At 38.4% G+C, this 26053-nt stretch overlaps 1 protein-coding gene across 1 annotated transcript in view; it reads right to left on the bottom strand.

Annotated features, from left to right (window-relative positions):
- Positions 1–26053, bottom strand: part of NBAS (NBAS subunit of NRZ tethering complex) — a 363692-nt gene that overhangs the window by 188542 nt on the left and 149097 nt on the right. Inside the window, exons 24-26 of the mRNA XM_065891748.1 lie at positions 19337–19522; positions 17824–17997; positions 11327–11460 (exon numbers count right to left, since the gene is read on the bottom strand). Of these exons, the coding sequence (XP_065747820.1) occupies positions 11327–11460; positions 17824–17997; positions 19337–19522 (494 nt within the window). The remainder of the gene's footprint in view (positions 1–11326; positions 11461–17823; positions 17998–19336; positions 19523–26053) is intronic.

The raw sequence follows: 26053 nt of genomic DNA, 5'->3' as shown, positions 1-26053 counted from the left end.
AAGGCCTATATTTTAATACTAGGCTAATTTATAATTGCAAATTATTTAGAAAATTATAATTATGAAATACAATCATTAACAAATAAATGGAACAACAAAAGATTACCATGCTATTTTTTATGTTTACCAAAAAAAAAAAATCTGTTAGATCAGAAACCATTCATCTGAAGCCAAGAAAAGCTTTCAGCCACACACACACAAAAGAGGCACTTCTTAGCCTACACATTCTTTGGAAACAAATATACTCATCCTCTCATTATAATGTCTACATAAAAAATGTTCTTTTAATATCATCATTCAATTAATATCATGACTTTCTCTTCACGGTAGGCAAATTACTAGTTAAAAGTTAATAGATGAGCTCTAATTGATATTTATGCTTATTTGATCTCACTGAAGAACTAACTGAAGAACCAAGTCTAAAACATTTATTTTTAAAAATTGCACATGTCAGGTGGAAGTCACTGATTTTACCTAGATGATTCAAGGACAACCAAGGGGCATCAAGTGGGCAGAGGGACCATCAAATTACCCACCTAGACCCTTTAAGGAAGAAAGCCCTCACCACTTCTGCTCTCTGAGGTGCTTGTTAAGAAGAGGATTCTGCATCTCTTGTCACCCTCTGGGAAGAGCACCTTGACTACTGATACTCTGACATCCACTGAGCTGAGGTTTTTAAATGATGAGTAATGACAGTTTGCTAAAAAAATTGTTAATACAGAGGGGACCTTGAAGATGGCGGAAGAGGAAGACGCGGAGATCGCCTTCCTCCCACGGATACACCAGAAATACATCTACACGTGGAACAACTCCTACAGAACACCTACTGAAGGCTGGCAGAAGACCTCAGACCTCCCAAAAGGCAAGAAACTCCCCACGTACCTGGGTAGGGCAAAAGAAAAAAAGAAAAAACAGAGACAAAAGAATAAGGACGGCACCTGCACCAGTGGGAGGGAGCTGTGAAGGAGGAAAAGTTTCCACACACTAGGAAGCCCCTCCGCGGGCGGAGACTGCGGGAGGAGGAGGGGGGAGCTTCGGGACCGGGACCGGGACCGGGACCGGGACCGCGGAGTGGTGCACAGCGACGGGTGCGGAGGTCAAAGCGGGGAGATTCCTGCACAGAGGATCGGTGCCGACCGGCACTCACCAGCCCGAGAGGCTTGCTGCTCACCCGCCGGGGCGGGCGGGGCTGCGAGCTGAGGCTCGGGTTTTGGTTTTGGACAGAGCGCAGGGAGAGGACTGGGGTTGGCTGCTTGAACATAGCCTGAAGGGGTTAGTGCACCACGACTCGCCGGGAGGGAGTTCGGGGAAAAGCCTGCACCTGCCGAAGAGGCAAGAGACTTTTTCTTCCCTCTTTGTTTCCTGGTGCGCGAGGAGAGGGGTTTAAGAGCGCTGCTTAAAGGAGCTCCAGAGACGGGCGCGAGCCGCGGCTGAAAGCGCAAACCCCAGAGACGGGCGCGAGCCGCGGCTAAAAGCGCAAACCCCAGAGACGGGCGGGAGACGCTAAGGCTGCTGCTGCCGCCACCAAGGGGCCTGTGTGCGAGCACAGGTCACTCTCCGCGCCCCTCTTCCGCGGAGCCTGTGCAGCCCGCCACTGCCAGGTTCCCGGGATCCAGGGACAACTTCCCCGGGAGAACGCACGGTGAGCCTCAGGCTGGTGCAACGTCACGCCGGCCTCTGCCGCAACTTCACGCCCCTTCTGATGCCACAGGCCCGCCCTGCACGCAGTGCCCCTCCTTCCCCCCCCCCCGACCCCCGGCGTGAGTGAGCCGGAGCCCCCGAATCAGCGGCGCCTTTAACCCCGTCCTGTCTGAGCAAAAAACAGACGCCCTCCAGCTACCTACACGCAGAGGCAGGGCCAAATCCAAAGCTGGGCTCCTGTGAGCTGTGAGAACAAAGAAGAGAAAGGGAAATCTCTCCCAGCAGCCTCAGAAGCAGCGGATTAAAGCTCCACAATCAACTTGATATACCCTGCATCTGTGGAATACCTGAATAGACAAGGAATGATCCTAAATTGAAGAGGTGGAATTTAGGAGCGAGATCTATGATTTTTCCCCCTTTACCTCTTTTTGTGAAGGTGTATGTGTATGCTTCTGTGTAAGATTTTCTCTGTATAGCTTTGCTTCCAACATTTGTCCTAAGGTTCTATCCGTCCCTTTTTTTTTTTCTAAATATTTTTTTAATTCAATAACTATATTATACTTTATTTTATTTTTACTGTATTTTCTTTCTTTCTTTTTTCCTTCTTTCCCTCCTTCCTTCCTTCCTTCCTCCCTCCCTCCCTCCTTTCTTTCCTTCTTTGCTTCTTTCTTCCTTGCTTCCTTTCCTCCTTTCCTTCTTTCTTTCCTCATACTTCTACTAATTCTCTCTACTTTTTCTCCCTTTTATTCTGAGCCATGTGGATGAAAGGCTCTTGGTGCTCCAGCCCAGGAGTCAGGGCTCTGCCTCTGAGGTAGGAGAGCCAACTTCAGGACACTGGTCAACAAGAGACCTCCCAGCTCCACATATTATTAAACGGTGGAAATCTCCCAGAGACCTCCATCTTAACACCAGCACCCAGCTTCACTCAACGACCAGCAAGCCACAGTGCTGGACAACCTATGCCAAACAACTAGCAAAACAGGAACACAACCCCACCCATTAGCAGAGAGGCTGCCTAAAATCAGAATAAGGCCACAGACACCCCAAAACACACCACCAGACGTGAACCTGCCCACTAGAGAGACAAGATCCAGCCTCATCCACCACAACACAGGAACTAGTCCCCTCCACCAGGAAGCCTACACAACCCACTGAAACAACCTTAGCCACTGGAGACAGACATCAAAAACAACGGGAACTACGAACGTGCAGCCTGCAAAAAGGAGACCCCAAACACAGTAAGATAAGCAAAATGAGAAGACAGAAAAACACACAGCAGATGAAGGAGCAAGATAAAAATGCACCAGACCTAACAAATGAAGAGGAAATAGGCAGTCTACCTGAAAAAGAATTCAGAATAATGATAGTAAGGATGATCCGAAATCTTGGAAATAGAATGGACAAAATGCAAGAAACAGTTAACAAGGACCTAGAAGAAATAAAGATGAAACAAGCAACGATGAACAATAAATGAAATTAAAAGTACTCTCAATAGGATCAATAGCAGAATAACTGAGGCAGAAGAACGGATAAGTGACCTGGAAGATAAAGTAGTGGAAATAACTACTGCAGAGCAGAATAAAGAAAAAAGAATGAAAAGAACTGAGGACAGTCTCAGAGACCTCTGGGACAACATTAAACGCACCAACATTCGAATTATAGGGGTTCCAGAAGAAGAAGAGAAAAAGAAAGGGACTGAGAAAATATTTGAAGAGATTATAGTTGAACACTTCCCTAATATGGGAAAGGAAATAGTTAATCGAGTCCAGGAAGCACAGAGAGTCCCATACAGGATAAATACAAGGAGAAATACGCCAAGACACATATTAATCAAACTGTCAAAAATTAAATACAAAGAAAGCATATTAAAAGCAGCAAGGGAAAAACAACAAATAACACACAAGGGAATCCCCATAAGGTTAACAGCTGATCTCTCAGCAGAAACCCTACAAGCCAGAAGGGAGTGGCAGGACATACTGAAAGTGATGAAGGAGAAAAACCTGCAACCAAGACTACTCTACCCAGCAAAGATCTCATTCAGAGTTGATGGAGAAATTAAAACCTTTACAGACAAGCAAAAGCTGAGAGAGTTCAGCACCACCAAACCAGCTTTACAACAAATGCTAAAGGAACTTCTCTAGACAAGAAACACAAGAGAACGAAACGACCTATAATAACGAACCCAAATCAATATAGAAAATGGGAATAGGAACATACATATCGATAATTACCTTAAATGTAAATGGACTAAATGCTCCCACCAAAAGACACAGATTGGCTGAATGGATACAAAAACAAGACCCTTATATATGCTATCTACAAGAGACCCACTTTAGACCTAGAGACACATACAGACTGAAAGTAAGGGGATGGAAAAAGATATTCCATGCAAATGGAAACCAAAAGAAAGCTGGAGTAGCAATTCTCATATCAGACAAAATAGACTTTAAAATAAGGAATATTAAAAGGGACAAAGAAGGACACTACATAATGATCAAGGGATCGATCCAAGAAGAAGATATAACAATTGTAAATATTTATGCACCCAACATAGGAGCACCTCAATACATAAGGCAAATACTAACAGCCATAAAAGGGGAGATCGACAGTAACACATTCATAGTAGGGGACTTTAACACCCCACTTTCACCCATGGACAGATCATCCAAAATGAAAATAAATAAGGAAACACAAGCTTTAATTGATACATTAAACAAGATGGACTTAATTGATATTTATAGGACGCTCTATCCAAAAACAACAGAATACACATTTTTCTCAAGTGCTCACGGAACATTCTCCAGGATAGATCATATCTTGGGTCACAAATCAAGCTTTGGTAAATTTAAGAAAACTGAAATTGTATCAAGTATCTTTTCTGACCACAACGCCATGAGACTAGATATCAATTACAGGAAAAGATCTGTAAAAAATACAAACACATGGAGGCTAAACAATACACTACTTAATAATGAAGTGATCACTGAAGAAATCAAAGAGGAAATAAAAAAATACCTAGAAACAAATGACAATGGAGACACAACGACCCAAAACCTATGGGATGCAGCAAAAGCAGTTCTAAGGGGGAAGTTTATAGCAATACAAGCCCACCTTAAGAAGCAGGAAACATCTCGAATAAACAACCTAACCTTGCACCTCAAGCAATTAGAGAAAGAAGAACAAAAAAAACCCAAAGCTAGCAGACGGAAAGAATTCATAAAAATCAGATCAGAAATAAATGAAAAAGAAATGAAGGAAATGATAGCAAAGATCAATAAAACTAAAAGCTGGTTCTTTGAGAAGATAAACAAAATAGATACACCACTAGCCAGACTCATCAAGAAAAAAAGGGAGAAGACTCAAATCAATAGAATTAGAAATGAAAAAGAAGTAACAACTGACACTGCAGAAATAAAAAAAATCATGAGAGATTACTACAAGCAACTCTACGCCAATAAAATGGACAATCTGGAAGAAATGGACAAATTCTTAGAAATGCACAACCTGCCAAGACTGAATCAGGAAGAAATAGAAAATATGAACAGACCAATCACAAGCACTGAAATTGAAACTGTGATTAAAAATCTTCCAACAAACAAAAGCCCAGGACCAGATGCCTTCACAGGTGAATTCTATCAAACGTTTAGAGAAGAGCTAACACCTATCCTCCTCGAACTCTTCCAAAATATAGCAGAGGGAGGAACACTCCCAAATTCCTTCTACGAGGCCACCATCACCTTGATACCAAAACCAGACAAGGATGTCACAAAGAAAGAAAACTACAGGCCAATATCACTGATGAACATAGATGCAAAAATCCTCAACAAAATACTAGCAAACAGAATCCAACAGCACATTAAAAGGATCATACACCATGATCAATTGGGGTTTATTCCAGGAATGCAAGGATTCTTCAATATACGCAAATCTATCAATGTGATAAACCATATTAACAAACTGAAGGAGAAAAACCATATGATCATCTCAATAGATGCAGAGAAAGCTTTTGACAAAATTCAACACCCATTTATGATAAAAACCCTCCAGAAAGTAGGCGGAGAGGGAACTTTCCTCAACATAATAAAGGCCATATATGACAAGCCCACAGCAAACATCATCCTCTAAGATCAGGAACAAGACAAGGTTGCCCACTCTCACCACTCTTATTCAACATAGTTTTGGAAGTTTTAGCCACAGCAATCAGAGAAGAAAAGGAAATAAAAGGAATCCAAATCGGACAAGAAGAAGTAAAGCTGTCACTGTTTGCAGATGACATGATACTATACATAGAGAATCCTAAAGATGCTACCAGAAAACTACTAGAGCTAATCAATGAATTTGGTAAAGTAGCAGGATACAAAATTAATGCACAGAAATCTCTGGCATTCCTATATACTAATGATGAAAAATCTGAAAGTGAAATCAAGAAAACACTCCCATTTACCATTGCAACAAAAAGAATAAAATATCTAGGAATAAACCTACTTAAGGAGACAAAAGACCTGTATGTAGAAAATTATAAGACATTGATGAAAGAAATTAAAGATGATACAAATAGATGGAGAGATATACCATGTTCTTGGATGGGAAGAATCAACATTGTGAAAATGACTCTACTACCCAAAGCAATCTACAGATTCAATGCAATCCCTATCAAACTACCACTGGCATTTTTCACAGAACTAGAACAAAAAATTTCACAATTTGTATGGAAACACAAAGGACCCCGAATAGCCAAAGCAATCTTGAGAACGAAAAAAGGAGCTGGAGGAATCAGGCTCCCTGACTTCAGACTATACTACAAAGCAACAGTAATCAAGACAGTATGGTACTGGCACAAAAACAGAAAGATAGATCAGTGGAACAGGATAGAAAGCCCAGAGATAAACCCACGCACATATGGACACCTTATGTTTGATAAAGGAGGCAGGAATGTACAGTGGAGAAAGGACAGCCTCTTCAATAAATGGTGCTGGGAAAACTAGACAGGTATGTGTAAAGGTATGAGATTAGATCACTCCCTAACACCATACACAAAAATAAGCTCAAAATGGATTAAAGACCTAAATGTAAGGCCAGAAACTATCAAACTCTTAGAGGAAAACATAGGAAGAACACTCTATGACATAAATCACAGCAAGATCCTTTCTGACCCACCTCCTAGAATAATGGAAATAAAAACAAAAATAAACAAATGGGACCTAATGAAACTTCAAAGCTTTTGTACAGCAAAGGAAACCATAATCAAGACCAAAAGACAACCCTCAGAATGGGAGAAAACATTTGCAGATGAAGCAACTGACAAAGGATTAATCTCCAAAATTTACAAGCAGCTCATGCAGCTCAATAACAAAAAAACAAACAACCCCATCCAAAAATGGGCAGAAGACCTAAATAGACATTTCTCCAAAGAAGATATACAGAATGCCAACAAACACATGAAAGAATGCTCAACATCATTAATCATTAGAGAAATGCAAATCAAAACTACAATGAGATATCATCTCACACCAGTCAGAATGGCCATCATCAAAAAATCTAGAAACAATAAATGGTGGAGAGGGTGTGGAGAAAAGGGGACACTCTTGCACTGCTGGTGGGAATGTGAATTGGTTCAGCCACTATGGAGAACAGTATGGAGGTTCCTTAAAAAACTACAAATAGAATTACCATATGACCCAGCAATCCCACTACTGGGCATATACCCTGAGAAAACCGAAATTCAAAGAGTCATGTACCAAAATGTTCATTGCAGCTCTATTTACAATAGCCCGGAGATGGAAACAACCTAAGTGCCCATCATCGGATGAATGGATAAAGAAGATGTGGCACATATACACAATGGAATATTACTCAGCCTTAAAAAGAAATGAAATTGAGCTATTTGTAATGAGATGGATAGACCTAGAGTCTGTCATACAGAGTGAAGTAAGTCAGAAAGAAAAAGACAAATACCGTATGCTAACACATATATATGGAATTTAAGGGAAAAAAATGTCATGAAGAACCTAGGGGTAAGACAGGAATAAAGACGCAGACCTACTGGAGAACGGACTTGAGGATATGGGGAGGGGGAAGGGTGAGCTTTGACAGGGTGAGGGAGGGTCACGGACATATACACACTAACAAACGTAGTAGGGTGGATGGCTGGGGGGAAGCAGCCGCAAGGCACAGGATATTAGTTTGGTGCTTTGTGACAGCCTGGAGGGGTGGGATGGGGAGAGTGGGAGGGAGGGAGACGCAAGAGGGAAGACATATGGGAACATATGTATATGTATAACTGATTCACTTTGTTATAAAGCAGAAACTAACACACCATTGTAAAGCTGTTATACCCCAATAAAGATGTTAAAAAAAATAAAATAAAAAAAAATAAAAAATTGTTAATACAATCCACGTTACCAGCCCTTTGTTGCCTACTGAAGGCCCACGGTTCCCAGAGGTACACTTGCTACTCTTCACTAAGGATGGGAGGGAGCTTGCGGTCATATCTGTACAGGTTTGGTTAATAAATAGATGCTGTGATTATAAGTTTTCCTACATGAAGACTCCCTAAACCTGGACTGAGGCAGGGAAGTATTAACCACTAAGTACAGTCTCCATTTAGCTTTACCAGTAACAAGGCTAACTGCTTTCCTTCTTGGGGGTCAGTACTTAGATCCTTAATGACAGGAGATGAATAATCAGGATCTACAAACCACAAACCACCCAACATTTCTGTAACATAATACACAGAATCTGAGATTACCTTACCCCCCCAAAATCAAAACTGAAGCAAGACTGACAATCTAGCTGCTCACATATAAGGCAATTTCCCAAGGACTCCTATAAAGAAAAGCCTTCAGCTTGTCACAAGGCATCCAATCAACTTTTAGCATCTTAGATATAAATTCATGGCCAAGAATCACTAGACATGGAGGAAAGGTCCTCACAGTAAAAACAGAGATGCAAACAAACAGAATATGAAAAATCAGAGATCACGCTGGGGCAAGGGTAATGCAAGGTGCACAAGTGAATTTATGCATCTGTGAAACAAGAGCAGGGTATTATTTTGTTTGAAAGTGAATGAGAAAAAGTTCTTGGAATTTAAATAAGAAAGCCAAAATAAATTTTAAATTCAAAATACGGATTAGAAGATAAAACTATAGAAATCTCCCAGATCATTTAACAAAAGATCAAAACATGGGAAAAAGAACAAAAAGAGCAGTAAATAAATTTAAAATGTGCAAAAAAAGAGAAAAAAGGACATGCAAATAAACTTATCAAGGAAACTTAACAGGAAAAAAATGTAAGAAAATTTCCCAACCGTTTGAAGGACATGAGTTTCCAGGTTGAGATACATGATTTAAATGAACAATGATAAATTCAGACTCAGAATAAAACACATCCTTATGATACTTCAGAACACTAGAAATGAAGGGAAGGTCCTGAAGTATTCCAAAAAGGGGAGGAAAAGGCCATATAATAGCCTTGGACTTCTCAACAACAGTGGAAGGAGAAGACAAGAGTGATGCCTTCAAAACTCGCAAGGAAAAGGATCAGAAACCTAGAATTCCATACACAGCCAAGCCTTCCATCAAGTGTAAGGATACAATTATGATTTTTTTTGACATATGATCGTCTTAAAATAAACATGCCTCCATGCAATATTTGACAGGAAGCTATTCAAGATTATGTTCCATCAAAATAAGGGAATAAGTAAAGAAAGGAAAAGATAATAATCCCAGAAACGCAATATGCAACACAAGAGAGACGCAAACAAAAGTCCAAGGATGGATGCTGTACAGCAGAGTAGAGAACAATTCATATCAAAGGAAGAGAAAAGACATTTCTAAGAAAGATGTTTCAAAAGTAAGAGGGAGAGAGAGACATAGAGTGAAAAGAGAAAGGACAGATTACTAGATATTTTTGACCTTGGAAAGGAATTTTACACTTCTGTCAGAAGAGTGAAGGAGGTAAATGGAAACAAAAAATGACAAAAAAGGAAATTATTCAATCCACGAAAAGCAAAAAGTTGCATAAAAAGGAAATATAATCATACCCAGCTCTGTGTAAACAGTATATACATAATCATAATGATAGAAATACCACTTCGACTACACTGAAAAAAATGGTTAAGAGAAGTAGGTATGGGGGAAGGGTAGACTTCAATGAAAGGAAGTCAATAATCTAAAATTGTAAAAATCAATAAATGGCAACGTGAGCACAATATTTTAAAGGAGGCAGGCAAAGTCAAGAAGAAAAGCATGATCTATAATGAGTGCTTACTTTTAGAAGACAGGTATCAAAGGATGGGGAAGGAGAGCAACCAATAGTTTTTTACCAATTACAAGTCTTCCTGTACCCTGATTTTAACTAGTACATACATTATTTACTTTATGGTTAAAAATTAGAAGGGGATCATGTTCCCTTGGACTTCATGATTTTAGAATAGCACCTCCTCATCCCCACCAATTTGTTTTTCTCCATGGCACTGACTTTTCAAAGTGAAAAGACAATATGACCTGTAGAATATCTCACAGTCTGTATTTATCTGTTTCTTTTCTTCATGGTGTTATTTAACTTGTTCTCTTATTCCCTACATTGACTGTAAACTAGAAGTTTGGCTTAAAGGATTGATTAGATTCAGGGTAAGTAATTTTACTTCATACTGCTTCTCACCAGGAGGCACATATGGCTAGGCTGCCTGATTGTAAGTGATGCCATATTTGATAACTTGATCAAAGGTGACGGCAGTCAGACTTAGACTTTATAAAGGTCAATTTCCCCTTTGCAATTACAAAAAAAAAAATATTTGCTAAAGGTAATACTTTGGTACCATGCGAATATCCCTTCCCCATCAATTTTTCACCTGATTTCAATTCTATTAATGACTACGTGAAACAATTATTTCACATTGGGTTGCAAAATCAAGTGACTTCTATCATTCATTTCACACACAAAAATAAAAATTTCCTTGGAAGGAAAAGAGAGGAGAAGAAGAAAACCAAAGCATGAGGAAGACTTCTTGTCTAAACAACTGATTTTGCAAATGAGGAAACTGATGACCATAGAAGTTATGTGACTCAGCTGTGGTCACAAAGGCTTAGAAGCAGGCCCACCAATTTTTCGTTCAGTTTTCATGCTTTTCCATGTGCTGTTATTAACTTCCCCAGATATGAAATTTATAATATGTACTATGTGTTAAAAGAGTGATTAAAGGAATGATTGTTATGTGACTTGCAAAGAGAAAATATAATCTGATTTGCATACCACTAAATGAGGTATGTATATCCATACATTATTACTTAGAAGTTTTACTCTGGGCAAGGGCCAAGAACAAACAATTCATAGAAAAAATACAACTAGCCCATAAATAAGGAAAAAGCTTAATTAGAAACACAATTTAAAACAAAGAGATATCACCGTTTATCCACTTAAGAAAGTACTTTTTGTTGTGGTGGTAGTGATATCCTTGCTTGCTTTTTAATGGATAATTATCAAGGTTAACAAAATTATAGTGACGTCCTATATACTGTTAGAAAAACAAGTGTCTATCTCGAGACAACAGGTTTGCACGTGATCTCATTTTCTTCTTTATATTCCCAAAATTCTCTATAATGAACATTCAGAGAAGCAACATCTTCATTTTAACTGTTAGAGTAAAAAGACACAACCATAACAAAGGCACACTGTGGGTTCTTACCCATATCCTCTCTGTGGCAGACATTCTAATAAGTCATAGCAAAGAGCGAGCTGGTCATTTCGTTCACAGTTATAGATGCATTCTAGTGCTACTGCCATCAGTTGGTCCTGATCAGGAATGATTTTTTGCTGCAACTAGAGAAATAAAGCATGTTGTGCTAAATGTCAATAGATTTACATTCAATTTTGCCATATCTCAGTACCACTGTCAATAGAATATTAAATAGCACAGTTAATCAGCCACAGAAACAAATCTTGGTTTTTCTTTAGCTTACAGACTTTTGGGGTCTTTAATTATTCTAAATGAAATTGCATTTTAATTACAGAATCAGCAAGAAAAGAAAATTTGTACCCATAAGCTATGCATCTGCTGAAAACAGATTCTTCGATTCATGACCCATTCAAGATAAAGTAGATAGAAGAAACACAGTGAACTAAAAAGGCAATTCATTAAAAACAACATTTCTAACCCTAAAACCAAATTTCATGTGTTTCAATCACAAAAATATATAAAATTCCTTAACTAATATCCAGAGATGTTCAAACCTACTATTTTTCAGTGTGCATTATGTATTAGTCATTTAACACAACAGCACTGACATTCTATTCGAAAGAAGTTGCATTGCAATGAGGTAATATTCATATCCCAAAATACACTCCATATTTCTGATGCAGAAAAATGGCTATTGGGGGTCACTTTCCCATTGTAAACCACAGAGACCCATTCTTAAAGTATTTTCTGGGATATAAAAATAACAGATTTGTGCCTTGTTTTTCTCATCTATAAAATTGGAATATTAACATCTTCTTAATAGCACTGTTGTGAGGATTAAATAAATTAATACATGCAGAATGCTTATGATATCTTCCTGCTTCCTGTCTTTCCCTCCCTGAGACGCTGAAGTGTCACTTGAAAGTTAAATGTTCTAGAGTCCCTATTTGATCAGGTATGCTCAAAACCCTTTAGTAGACCTTCAACGTGAAAGGTAAAGAGCAAACTTTTTGCCTTCCACTCAGGCTCCTTCATGGCCTGGTGCCCACCCACTTTTCCAGTCCTATGAATCACTACCTCTCTGCTCAAAGTTTTAGTCCACTCAGGTTAAATAACTTCCCTTTATCTAAACATATCATTAGTTTGATTACGTCCCCTTGTCTTATTCTACTCCTACCTGGAATGTCTTCTCGAGGAACTTCTTAAAACCTTAGTCTCTAAAACCTCCCAAATAATCCAGTTTTATGTCCATTTGGCTGACTTCAATTGGACTTCCCCAGATTTCCAGAGTCTCTTGCTTATACCTGATAACTGCTGGTCCAATGAATAAATCCTCATACGACTCTCTACATGAATGCTTCTTCCCCTCTGTACTCCTCTGGCACCTTTCCGTTCTCTTCCTATGCCACTCAGCATATCCTTCTTAATACACTCTACTGTGTACGTGAATCATAATGCTCACGTTAAGATACTTTTCACTGTTGTCCATTAGACTCTCTACAGATGTCCAACTTCATATAGTACGACACACTTCCTTTTATTCTCATTATTCCTGTACTAATATCTCAGTGGTCACTATTAAACCATCATTTGTCCCACCTCAAGCTAATAGAAGGGAGCCCATTTAGGACTTTCCAAGAAATCAATAAACCTTCCCCACCATGGGCTGCTAATTATCTCCCATATTGCATAGCAAGGTAAAATGTAACAAAGTCATAATTTCTTTCAAAGGGTCTTAAAATTATGCACTAGTAGACAACCAGAAAAAGAACAACAGATGTTAAGCTAGAATACTTGGGAAACCCCAGAGAAACAAGCAACAAATCAATGAAACAGTGAAAGAATCACTGAAAATTATCATACAAAAATCAATAACTTTCATATACACCAACAATAAAGTTAGAGAAAATGAGGGTAAATAAAACTCAATTTGTAATGTAAACAGAAAATTAAGTGGTTAGGAATAGATTTAACAAGAAATGTGCAAAACCTATATAAGGAAAAGTTTTAAACACCCCTGAAAGACACTAAGAAAGATATGAACAAATAGAATGATGTCCCCTATTCTTGAATAGGGTGACTGGACATTATACTAAAGTTCAGATAGAAAAAATATATATACAAGAATAACTTTTGAAAAACTGGGGGAAGAAAACACTACAGAGGAATACTACCCATACCAGACTATAAAATCTCTATAATTTAAAATAGTGTGGTACTTAGTATATGGACAAACAGACCAATAAAACAATAGAGAAACTCTAGAATTAGACTCAAAACAAATGGAAATTGTGTATATGACAAAGGTGGCATCTCAAATCACTCAGGTACAGATAAACTTTTTTAATAAATGGTGCTGCAACAACTAGGTAGCATAAGGGAAAACATAAAATAGATCTGTATCTCACACCCTGCAAAAGAACACACTCCAAATAGATTAGGGATCTAAACATAAAAATAAAGCCATACAAGTACCAGAAGAAAACATGAGTGATTTCTTCTTTAACCTTGTAATGGGAAAAGGTTTTCCACCATGTTTCAAAATACAGAAGCAATTTTTAAAAAATTGCTCAATTTGATTACACAAAAAATAAACTGTAAAAAATCCTGCATGACATAATACACCATAAACAAAGTCAAAAGACAACCTACCCACTGGGTGAAATATTCACAATAGAAACCACAGAAAAAGGACTAATTACACTAATATATATGAATTTCTAAAAGTTAAGCCACAAAGAAACAAAAATCAAAGTGAAAAATGGGGAAAAGGCAGGAATGGACAGTTCACAAAAATGACAATGCCTCTCAAGCATATGAGAAAATGTTCAAATTCACTCATATTTAGAGAAGTACAAATTAAAACAACACTGAAATGTAATTTTTCACCCATCACGGTGGCAAAATCTTTTAAATATGACAACAAATTGCGTCTGCAAAGTTGTGGAGAAACAGCCATGCTCATACATTGCTGGTGGAAATGTAAATTGGAACAACCCATCTGGAGAGAAATGTGGTAATACCAACACAACCCTGCCTTTAGAGCCTGGAATCCCCTTGCAGTAATATATCCTGAAGATATGCCAATAATACAAAATAAATATAAACAGGTTACTCGTTGTAGCACTGTTTGTAATTCTCAAATACTGGGAATAGCACAGAAAACTAGTGAGGCTGGGTAACAGTTTTCAATTTTATATTTTAATTTATATAACCACACATGGCTAGTGGCTACCATACTGAACAGCACAGTCCTAGAGGCACTTTTCAATTTCCTAAGGAGTGTGGGCCCAAAGTAGGCTAACAGGAAATTGCAGCTGAGAGTTTACAGTGTTAAGGAGACTTCCCCATTTGTCCCCATTACTGGAATACAGTCTGGTATCTACAAGCAGAAGGGCCTAGTAAGTATTCAATACTTCTAATTTGGACCCCCAAAGGACCACACCCTAGGAATACGGGAGAATTGGAAATAGGACAGTCTTTTTGAAACCTGAAACAGCTCAATACCCGATCAGATTAAAGTGACCTTCACCGTAGGAGAATGGTGGGAACAGCAAAAACAAGAGTGGCATATTCTATATTCCCCCAAATTCTAATCTATTATACCTGGGTTGGGCCTAGAAAATTGTTTTCTTTTTAATCCATATAGTTCTGATGCACAAATGCATTTAAAAAAAACAGTATAAAAGACAGAAAACGATACAAGAAGGTAGAATATTTTATTCCCAAGTCATCTCTATCCAGACTTGCCCAAGTTACTTCACAAGTTTCACTTCCCAAAGAGGGATTCAAGCAAAGAGCAACGGCTTAAAATCAGAAATGAGTGCTTAAAATCAGGATGTTATAAAAGAGAGGAAGAATTTGAAACACATGAGATAGTTGAAAAGACAAATATGTATTATTGTTCCCATTATTCGCTCGCCTCTTTCTAGTAGACGATTGTTCTTCCCTGCCCCATTAACACCAGGTGTGGCCACAGAGCCTTCAGCCTGTGAAATGTGAGAGGGAGTAATCTGAGGCACTGGGAGCTAAGCTTTAAGAGCCACTGTGTGGTTCTTTGTTCTTTTTCCTGTGCCACAAGTTAGAAAAGGGGACTGTTCTTTCAGCCTGAGTCCTGGAATGAACAGGACATAGAACACAGCAGAAGCCCAACCACAGCCTACACGACACTTGTGAGAAATGAACGTTTGCTATTGTCAACTACTAAGATTGCAAGGTCATTTGTTAATGCAGCATACCTTAACCTAAGCTGTTGGATACAGAAATCACGGCTCCCTTTATAGCACTAAAAATACCTTGTGCATGATTCATGGCAGATCCAAGGTAAATTCTTTTTGCGAACAGTCAAGGAAAATAAAATAAAAACAATGCTCCAAGGACAATCCTAGCACAGCAAATAAATGTAATCAAGTGATCTAAAGCATCATAATGAAACCCAGAGTTAATCATTCACTCCTTCATTTGCCCTGCCCAAATGCACTGAGCACTTGCTCTCTACAAGGCACTGCACTAGTCCCTGGCAGCACAGAGACACCGGAGACAGAGCGGACAGACCCAGGAAACAAAGAGAGGGAGAGGCAAACTTGAACAAGCAATGACAGCACAGTGAGATATGCATTATTCTAGAGGCAGCTACAAGGCCCACCCTAGCACAGATAAGTCCCCAGAGGTTTCACAGCAGAGGGAGTCTTGGACAGCAGGATCCTGAAGGGTAGGCAGGTATTTGTTAAATGATGGAAAGGGGTCTGATTATCACAAGGAAAGGAAATAGCCTCACAGAACACAAAAAGGCATGAAAGAACCTGATAGGGTCAAGAGGTGAAAAGTTAGTGTGGGTAAACCAGTGCATTCATGAAGGGAAATAAGGCTGAAGAGGTAGACTAGAAGCAGACCGCAAAGAACCTTCCACGCCAACATTTACCCTGCAGGCAATGGTAGGCCACCAGAGATTTTCTGTAGACCATGACATGATCAAATTTGTGCTGCGGAAAGATAACATCGATAGAAACAGAGAGGGTGGATTGGAAAGGAAGAGCCCAGCAACACCATTATTCTCTGCTTTGATGTTGACATATTTCAAGAAAGGCAAATGGCTATATATTTTATTCAAAAGGCACATGACAAACTACCGAGTAAAAACAACAAAAAGCTGACTACATACAAAGGATTTACAAGACTCTGTAAGGAAGAAGGATCACAAACAAGATTACTCGAAGAATTTAAAGTCACTTCTTTCTTCCTCATAAAACATTCATATCGAACCCATCCTACTTCTCACATAGCATTCTGCTGTCACAAGCAGCCCGCCCTCGGCTCATAGTAAACCATCCCAAATTTAAAACCAGAATACTAAGTGGAAACTGCTTATGAGAAGATGGAAAACTTTAAATAGCCAATGCACAGAGATATTTCTGACAGACAGCCCTTCCAGAAACCAAAAAATGTGTGAGATTAACTAAGCAATGCTTTCCTTTTCAGCTTGATTATAATGGTCTATGACCATATACCTTAGAGGACATCAAATTGCTAACAAAGGCTAGTACAAGGAGTACTTTCAATTAGAATTTAGGATTAGAAGGGACCTTCAATGCTTCTGCTTGAATCCCAACCTAATGCTTTAACTCTCACTACAAAGTCAGTGCCTCGAGTGACTACGCCACTCTGCGTGAGTCCCCTCCAATGGAAAGGGAGCCACTATCCCTTAAAACAGTATATTTGATTTATGGTTAAATTAAGAGGTTATTTACATTTCAAAAGTAACCCGCACTTAACAAAACGATTTATCACCAGTAAATCTGAACAACTATTTGATTTCTATAAAAAAGATAGATAGATAGATAGATGATAGAAGATAGACAGATAGATAGGTCAGTCTTCAGCAAATATAAGAGTTATTAAGAATAATTATAAGATCTCCTTATGGGATCCTAAAAATTTTAACAAATATTTTGAAGGTCCTCTAGGGTAGAAGTCTTTTCTTCTTCTTCTACTGGTGTTACAGTAAAGCATAATGGTTAAGAACACAGCTGGGAAACTAGAAAACCTATGTTTGAACCCAAGGTTCCACTCCTTACTGTGACCCCGGGCAATTGCCTAACCACTCTGTATCACGATTTTCTTTTCCTGTAACAGTAATATAATCAAAATATCTACATCATAGGATTGTTACCAGGATTAAATGAGGTAACACTTGTAAAGTGCCTACCTGTAGTAAGAATTCAATACCTTTCAATTATTAGTCTTTTTGGTATTGCCAGTTTCCACAAGGTAGTAAAGAGTCAACAAACTTTGGAGTAAATCAATCAAGGTAAACATAATCTTAAAAACTTCCAAAAAGTTTTTGGACTAAACTGCTAAAACATTTTTAAAGAATAAAATGATAACTACTTCTTCTGTTTAAAGAGAAATTACTTGCAAAGCCTAGTATTAAAAAATTTGTAAACAGAACCTAATTCTGTAGGGGAAAAAGTACAGAGGTTTTTTAAGATGTTAAAGTTTCTACTTACATCAGGCTTGGAATGCTGAAATATCTTCAGGGGAAATTTTAAGTCTCCTTTAGCTAAAGTTACTAAATATTCCTTTAATAGCTCATTAGCCACACCAGGAGACTGTTTCTCACAACGATGAAGAAAGGGAACCATCCACTGGTAGGCACTTGTCACATAATTGTCCTCAGAACACTGAAAATGTAATTCACCAAAACAAACACACGTTAAATTAAATACCTGATAATAACAGACAAGTTAAAGCTCAAGGATAATCAGACTCGTGTGAAACAATGAAAGCCCAACACTTTCTAAAACATCCTCCAATTCACGCCTCACAAGGAGACTGAGAGGCAGCAGGAGAATCACCTTCTGCCTGGGGTTGGTAGAGCCAACAGCAGCAAGAGCGCTGTGATCCATCTCTTTAGTACCATGACCACCCTAGTACCATGGTACCCAGTACTAGGTCATGGCAGCCTAAGCCCAGCTCTGTAAGACAAACACACTGCTGCTACTATTACTCCTACTGCTGCTCAGTCTTGAGGTCTTCCAGAGCAAAGAGAGATTCTACCTCAAAAGTGTATGTATGTGTATGTGTAAAAAGAGTTAGCGGGTGGGGGTGGGGGGTGGGATAGGCCGACAGAAAATGTGAAAGGGAAAAGAACAGAGAGAGATATGCATAAAGAAGCTCTAGAAAGGAGTCACTTGAGAAATCCCAGATTCTCTTCCACCCTTTTCCTCTTCTTCTGTTTGTTTTACCCCTTCACATCTACCTTCACGAAACTCCAAATGACACACATAATCTTACTCATTATCCCTGAAATTATACAATCCTTTCTCGTCTTTATCCTAGGAGATACACCTGAATCTCTTAAGAGACATCTTGCATGTAACACAACTCAATTTTCACTGGGTGGATCACAGGGAAAAGAAATTAGTAAGAGAAAAGGAAGGTGGGGACAGAGGGAAAGAGAAAAGGGGGATTGATAAGACAAAAAAAGATGGTGAGAGGCATGAGAAAGAGAGGGAAAGTGGGCTCAGCAGAAATCGGTTCCTAACTTTGGAGACTGTACTTCCCCCCACCCCGAGTGACCCCCCCCCAAAAAAAAATCTACGAATGGCCGGGCAAATTCTCCTTCACATACAAACCCTGAAGCCAAGATGTTTTCTTCATACAACCACCCAGCCAATCATCTGAACATACAAGTAGTTGGGAATTTTAACAAAGTGAGGATTAGAAACATGATTACGAGAATGACAGCTAATTTAAATATGCCTCGCTAGAAGGGGGAAAGAAAGTCATGTACAGATAACTATGGATGAAGGGCAAAGAAGGTACAAAACCAGCCAAAGTGGTTCTGGATGCCTTCAGTAATTTATTCATAAAACTTGATTTTTTTTTTTTAAGTCAAGAAACCTTCCTTTATTGACTAAGTTCTCTGGTTTGAAGGACATTACATCTTTGGCTTTGAGACACATATTAATCAAAGTACATATAGAATAGTTAAAAAGAAAGTCTTAAAATAAAACCTACACTATTCATCAGTAATCTTAGTTTTTCAATGTCTTTCATCTGCTGGAGTTCTTTCAAGGTTAGGGTTAAATCACACCCTGCTTCATAAACCAATGCTTCCAGAGTAACTAAATTATCACAGAGAACCAGCAAACCAGGAATATTCCGCTCCATTCCAAGTCGAATAAGTGACAATGCACAGTCAACCTAAAATGGAAAGGCAACAGTAAGTCTCTGATTATTATATCTTTCTTTTCCATATATTCTAAAGTAAAAGCCTCTAGTATAGAATCTAGCAATAATCCTTATAATCATTTTATATAAAACTGCATTACTACATACTTTTTTATTCAGTACAAAAACATCAGACTTCTTTATGAAATATATTAGCACCAAACTGTCCCAAAAGAATCAAATAATCACCAAGAAATACTGAAAATAAAAATAAAAGAAAGACAACCATCTTCAATTTGTAGAGCATTACAGTTTACTGAGCTGTTTACATATATTTGTCTATTTAATTCTCAGAACATTAACAAGCAGGAAAAAAATAAAAAAACATAGCTAGGTAGTGATAATGTCAAATTAACCTATTTTCACTATACCACTCTGCCCCAAAAAGAATGCTTGGCTTCCATAGTCCTGTACAGTACCTCTCCTTCCACAAGTCCTCCCTATAGATGACATTCAATAAACTCTTGCTGAACGATTAACTGATTAATTCAACCTTCTCTGTCCCAATTCAACTATTTAGACCTCCCTTACAACAAAACAAAGAATAATCTTTCTGCAGATGCTCAATACACAGCAATTTCACTCCCATCACTTGATCAGGTTTATAAAATGGACATATTCTGATTGACAGCAAAATCATCTAACGTAGCCTTAACCCCCAGTGCCTTATACTTCTCCTTACTTGCTCCCTTACTCCTAGAAAAGCAATTATTTATTGAGAACCTACTATGAACTGAACACCATTCTAAGTGTCAGGAATACAAAACTGAATAAGATGAGGTCTCTTCCTTCAAAGATGTCTCCATCTTGTAGGGAAACACAATCTGGTAAATTAACGATTGAAGTGGAGTGAGGGTGCCTGGGATCTCAAAGAAGAGGGCAAGCAGCCCAACCTGAGAGTCACGAAGTCTCCCAGAGGGGAGAACACTTAAAATGGGTTTTAAAGCATCAGTGGATATTAGTAAGTAAAGAAAGAAGAAGTGCAAGAGAACAGCATGGAAGGCAGAGATGCATGAATGTTAGGAAGTACGATTAGTTCCATAAACTGAAAAGAAGGTATGAAGTGAAGCGATGAAAAACAAGTCTAGAGTAGCAGAGAAGGGCCAGATAAAAAAGAACATCGTCTGCTGAGCTAAGGAATTTGCAGTTTACCCCGAAATGCAAATCTAAAGGATTTTCGGCGAGGCGTGTCATAATAGACTTACACTTTGGAAAGAATACTCAGTATTTACTGAATGAATGACAAATGAAACATGAATGGACTGGAAATGGACTGAGCTGAAAGTAAGCAGACTAGTTAGGAGAACTGCAATTACTAATACCGGAAGACTCTCTACTAGTGACAAGAATAGCCCCCTGGGGGGACAGCAATATTTAAGGGACAAGCCAAAGACTCTGAGCCACACTGCGGAGAGGAACATGAACGACAAAGACAATGAAGAAAGCGAAATGACATCACAGAAGCCTAAGGAGAAGAGATTGCAGGGAAAAGGAAGCAGTAGTGTCAAAGGACAATGTTGTTAAACACCAAATGAAGGCGATCTGACATTAAAAGGCGAGCAGGGAGCCTTACTGATGGAGTTTCCATGGAGTGGCAGGAGTAGCCAGACACCAGGGAAATGAGGAGTAAACAAACACTGAGGAAGTGATTGCAAAGGGCAGAGTGGCTACCTCTGAGCTGAGCTGCGATGGAAAGAAGACAGATAAAACGGAAGCTAGGGAGAAAATGGCTCTAATTTATATATATATATATAAAAGTCTCTGAGTATATACATATGTGTATATATGTGTGTATATATATATATACACTCCTATTTCATGTATATACGTGTGTGTATATATATATATATATACACTCCTATTTCATGTATATATATGTACGTGTGTGTGTGTGTGTGTGTATATATATATATATATATATATATATATATATATGAAATAGGAGTGATTTGAACTTTTTATGTCCAAAAAAAGGCAGGGGGGTAATAGACCAGAGGTTAAAGATACAGGAGAGAGAGAAAAAATGACTGCTAGAGCAATCCTAAGCAGGGGGCGGTGTGGAATCCAGGGTACGGGTAAAGAAAGAAGTTCAGGAGAATGCAAGAGAGACCTCTTCCTGTGGGAAAACTGGAAAGAGTAGGGCAAATGGAAGTAATTTCTCAACTTTCACCATGAAATACAAAGCAAAATCACTGCTGAGAATGATGAAGGAAGCGTTGGTGCGAGGAAAGGAGGAAACAGGGAGAGGAAACAGTCACGCAGCACAAAGAAAAAATGCCAAGTGATATCACAGACCCATCCAAAGCCCTTCCAGGACTCAGAGATTAACAGGTGAAGAGGTGAAAAAGGAAGAACTGCATGTTCAGTTGAAAAGAGTGGCACAAATAAAAGTAAGGGAGGAAACTACAGGTAGATAAGGCATGAGGCAAAAGGGAAGGGATCCGGCAATACCTCAACCAAAGGACAATTAATGTCGGAAAAGCCACATCTACCTGTATACCAAGTTCTTAAAAACTCAGAAAATCTCAGAAAGTATGAAGAAACTCGATATGTAAAGCACAACTTTGTGCAACAGTCTGAACACATAGTACATTAGCAATTTGTAACACACTCAACCAATTTGGCGATCCAGATCTGCGTTTCTAATATCAACTTTGACGTTGTTGCTTACCAAAATAACCACTGAAGTAAAAATGTTTGAAAATCAAATTACTGACACCTCAAAGTAGGTTCTGTTAACAACTTACAGAATTATACCACATACCCCAAGCCCCCAATAGATAAATTTCACCACTACATGTACACATTTTCCTAAACCAACAAACAAGATTTCCAAAAGCCATTTATAGGCGCTAAGGAAGAAGTAGCACTACATCAGTTTAACCTGTAAAAATGAAAAAGGTAAAACTATGCCAGATACCACTTTGATTATAGCATAAGCCACATGAAACGTCAATACATAAAATGAAGCTAAAGAACAATACCCCTATTATAAGTGTTTTTAAATAAATCAAAAAGATGAAAGAGTATACAGCCAACTAAATAAAGCATCCCCAAATCACTTTCCTTTCTTTATAATTATTCATTTTTTTAACTTCTTATTTTATATTGGGGTACAGCTGATTAACAATTTTGTAATAGTTTCAGGTGCACAGCAAATCTTTATTCTTGATTACTAAAACAGAAATCAAGATGTCTAGGAATTATAATTAGACTTAAAAAAATCATTTCAGAAAGTGCTAACTTTGTTTTTAACAGACTTTCTTTTTTAGAGCAGTTTTAGGTTGACAGCAAAAATGAGCAGAAAGTACAGAGATTCCCCACATCACCCCGGTCCCCACACATGCACAGCCTCCCCCGTCACCAACATCCCCCAGCAGGGTAGCACCTTTGTTACAATCAGTGAACCTATACTGACACACCATTATCACTCAGTGTTCACAGTTTACATTAGGGTTCACTCTTGGTGTTCACTTTCTGTGTGTTTGGACCAAAGTAGACTGACAGGTATCCATCATTATGGTATCATACAGAGTATTTTCACTGCCTTAAAAATTCTCTGTGTTCCATCTGTTCATCTCTCTACCACCAACCCCTGGCAGTCACTGATCTTTTTACCGTTTCCATCATTTTTCTTCTTCCAGAATGTCACATGATGGGAATCAAACAGTATACAGCCTTCTCAGACTGGTTTTGTTAACTTAGTAATATGCATTTAAGGTTCCTCTGCACCTTTTCATGGTTTGATTGCTCACTTCTTTTCTGGAGTTCAGTAATATTCCATTGTGTGGATGTACCACTGTTTATTAATCCATTTGCCCACTGAAAGACATCTTGATTCATCAATTGTAACTAACATACCACTCAAATGTAAGATGTTAATAATAGGGATAACTAGTGGGTAGGGCAGAAAGTGAGAGGAATATATGGGAACTCTGTACTTTCTACTCAATTTTTCTATAAACCTAAAGCTCCTCTAAAAAATAAAGTATTAATAAAACAAAGAAAGAAAGAAATGTAAAAAATGATAATTTATTTTACATTCCAGTATTGGCCTTTTTCTTTTTGTTAGTGCTATTTTTTAAAAACCTGAATAAATATTTTGTAACCCAAATTTCAGTCATTAAACACTAAAACTGGTACTGGCAGAAAATGAAACACATAGATCAATAAAGCAGAATTAAAAGTCTAAAAATAAACCCACATATATATGGACAACTAATTTCTGGCAAAGGAGCAAAGAACACACAATGGTGAGAGGACAGTCTCTCCAATAAATGGTGTTGGAAAAACTGGACAGCTACATGCAAAAGAATGAAACTAGACCACTATTTCACATCATACACAAAAATCAATTCCAAACGGATTAAAGACTTGAGTAAGACCTGAAACTCTAAGACTCCTAGAAGAAAACATAGGCAGTACACTCCACTCTTTGACATCATTCTAGCAATATCTTTCTGGATCTGTCTCCTCAGGCAAAGGAAACAAAAGCAAAAATAAACAAGTGGGACTATATCAAACTAACAAGCCTCTGCGCAACAAAGGGAACCATCGACAAAATGAAAATACAACCTACCAAATGGAAGAGGATATTTGAAAATCATGTATCTGATAAAGGGTTAATTTCCAAAATATATAAAGAACTCAAACAGATCAACAACACAAAAAACAAATGCCCAATTAAAATATAGGCAGAGAAACACAAAACACCCCGAATAGCCAAAGCAATCTTGAGAAAGAAAAACAGAGCTGGAATAAGCAGGCTCCCGGACTTCAGACTATACTACAAAGCTACAGTAATCAAGACAGTACGGCAGTGGCACAAAAACAGAATTATAGATCAATGGAACAGAATAGAAAGTCCAGAGATAGATCCACACACATATGGTCACCTTATTTTTGATAAAGGAGGCAAGAATATACAATGGAGAAAAGACAGCCTCTTCAATAAGTGGTGCTGGGAAAACTGGACAGCTACATGTGAAAGAAAGAAATTAGAACACTCCCCAACACCACACACAAAAATAAACTCAAAATGGATTAAAGACCGAAATGTAAGGCCAGACACTATAAAATTCTTAGAGGAAAACATAGGCAAACACTCTATGACATAAATCACAGCAAGATCCTTTTTGACCCACCTCCTAGAGAAATGGAAATAAAAACAAAAATAAACAAATGGGACCTAATGAAACTTAAAAGCTTTTTGCACAGCAAAGGAAACCATAAACAAGACAAAAAGATAACCCTCAGAATGGGAGAAAATATTTGCAAATGAAGCAACTTACAAAGGATTAATCTCCAAAATTTACAAGCAGCTCATGCAGCTCCATATCAAAAAAACAAACAACCCATCCAAAAATGGGCAGAAGACCTAAACAGACATTTCTCCAAAGAAGATATACAGATGGCCAAGAAACACATGAAAGGATGCTCAATGTCACTAATCATTAGAGAAATGCAAATCAAAACTACAGTGAGGTATCACCTCACACCAGTCAGAATGGCCATCATCAAAAAATCTACAAACAACAAATGCTGGAGAGGGTGTGGAGAAAAGGGAACCCTCCTGCACTGTTGGTGGGAATGTAAATTGATACAGCCACTATGGAGAACAGTATGGAGGTTCCTTAAAAAACTAAAAATAGAACTACCATACGACCCAGCAATCCCACTACTGGGCATATACCCTGAGAAAACCATAATTCAAAAAGAGTCATGTACCACAATGTTCACTGCAGCACTATTTACAATAGCCAGGACATGGAAGCGACCTAAGTGTCCATCGACAGATGAATGGATGAAGAAGATGTGGCACATATATACAATGGGATATTACTCAGCCATAAAAAGAAATGAAATTGAGTTATTTGTAGTGAGGTGGATGGACCTAGAGTCTGTCATACAGAGTAAAGTAAGTCAGAAAGAGAAAAACAAATACCATATGCTAACACATATATATGAAATCTAAAACAAAAACAAAAAATGGTTCTGAAGAACCTAGGGACAGGACAGGAATAAAGACACAGACGTAGAGAATGGACTTGAGGACACAGGGAACGGGAAGGGTAAGCTGGGACGAAGTGAGAGAGTGGTGTGGACATATATACACTACCAAATGTAAAACAGATAGCTAGTAGGAAGCAGCCGCGTAGCACACGGGGATCAGCTCGGTGCTTTGTGGCCACCTAGAGGGATGGGGTAGGGAGGGTGGGAGGGAGATGCAAGAGGGAAGAGTTATGGGGATATATGTATATGTATAGCTGATTCATTTTGTTATAAAGCAGAAACTAACACACCATTGTAAAGCAATTATACTCCAATAAAGATGTTAAAAAAAAAAAAAAAGAAACTAGAAATCCTATACAGCTTCAGAGTTGTTGTCAGTGAGGAATTTCAGAAATGCATTTTGCTTTTTTCATACGTCCTATGGTCATAAAACAATTCCTAGGGGCTTATGGGCTCCCATTTGCTGATTCCAATTGCACACATTCCAATGTG

Source organism: Phocoena phocoena, chromosome 14 (genome assembly GCF_963924675.1).
Source record: "Phocoena phocoena chromosome 14, mPhoPho1.1, whole genome shotgun sequence".
Taxonomy (NCBI): Eukaryota; Metazoa; Chordata; class Mammalia; order Artiodactyla; family Phocoenidae; genus Phocoena; species Phocoena phocoena.
This window is presented reverse-complemented; position numbering and strand designations above follow the sequence as displayed.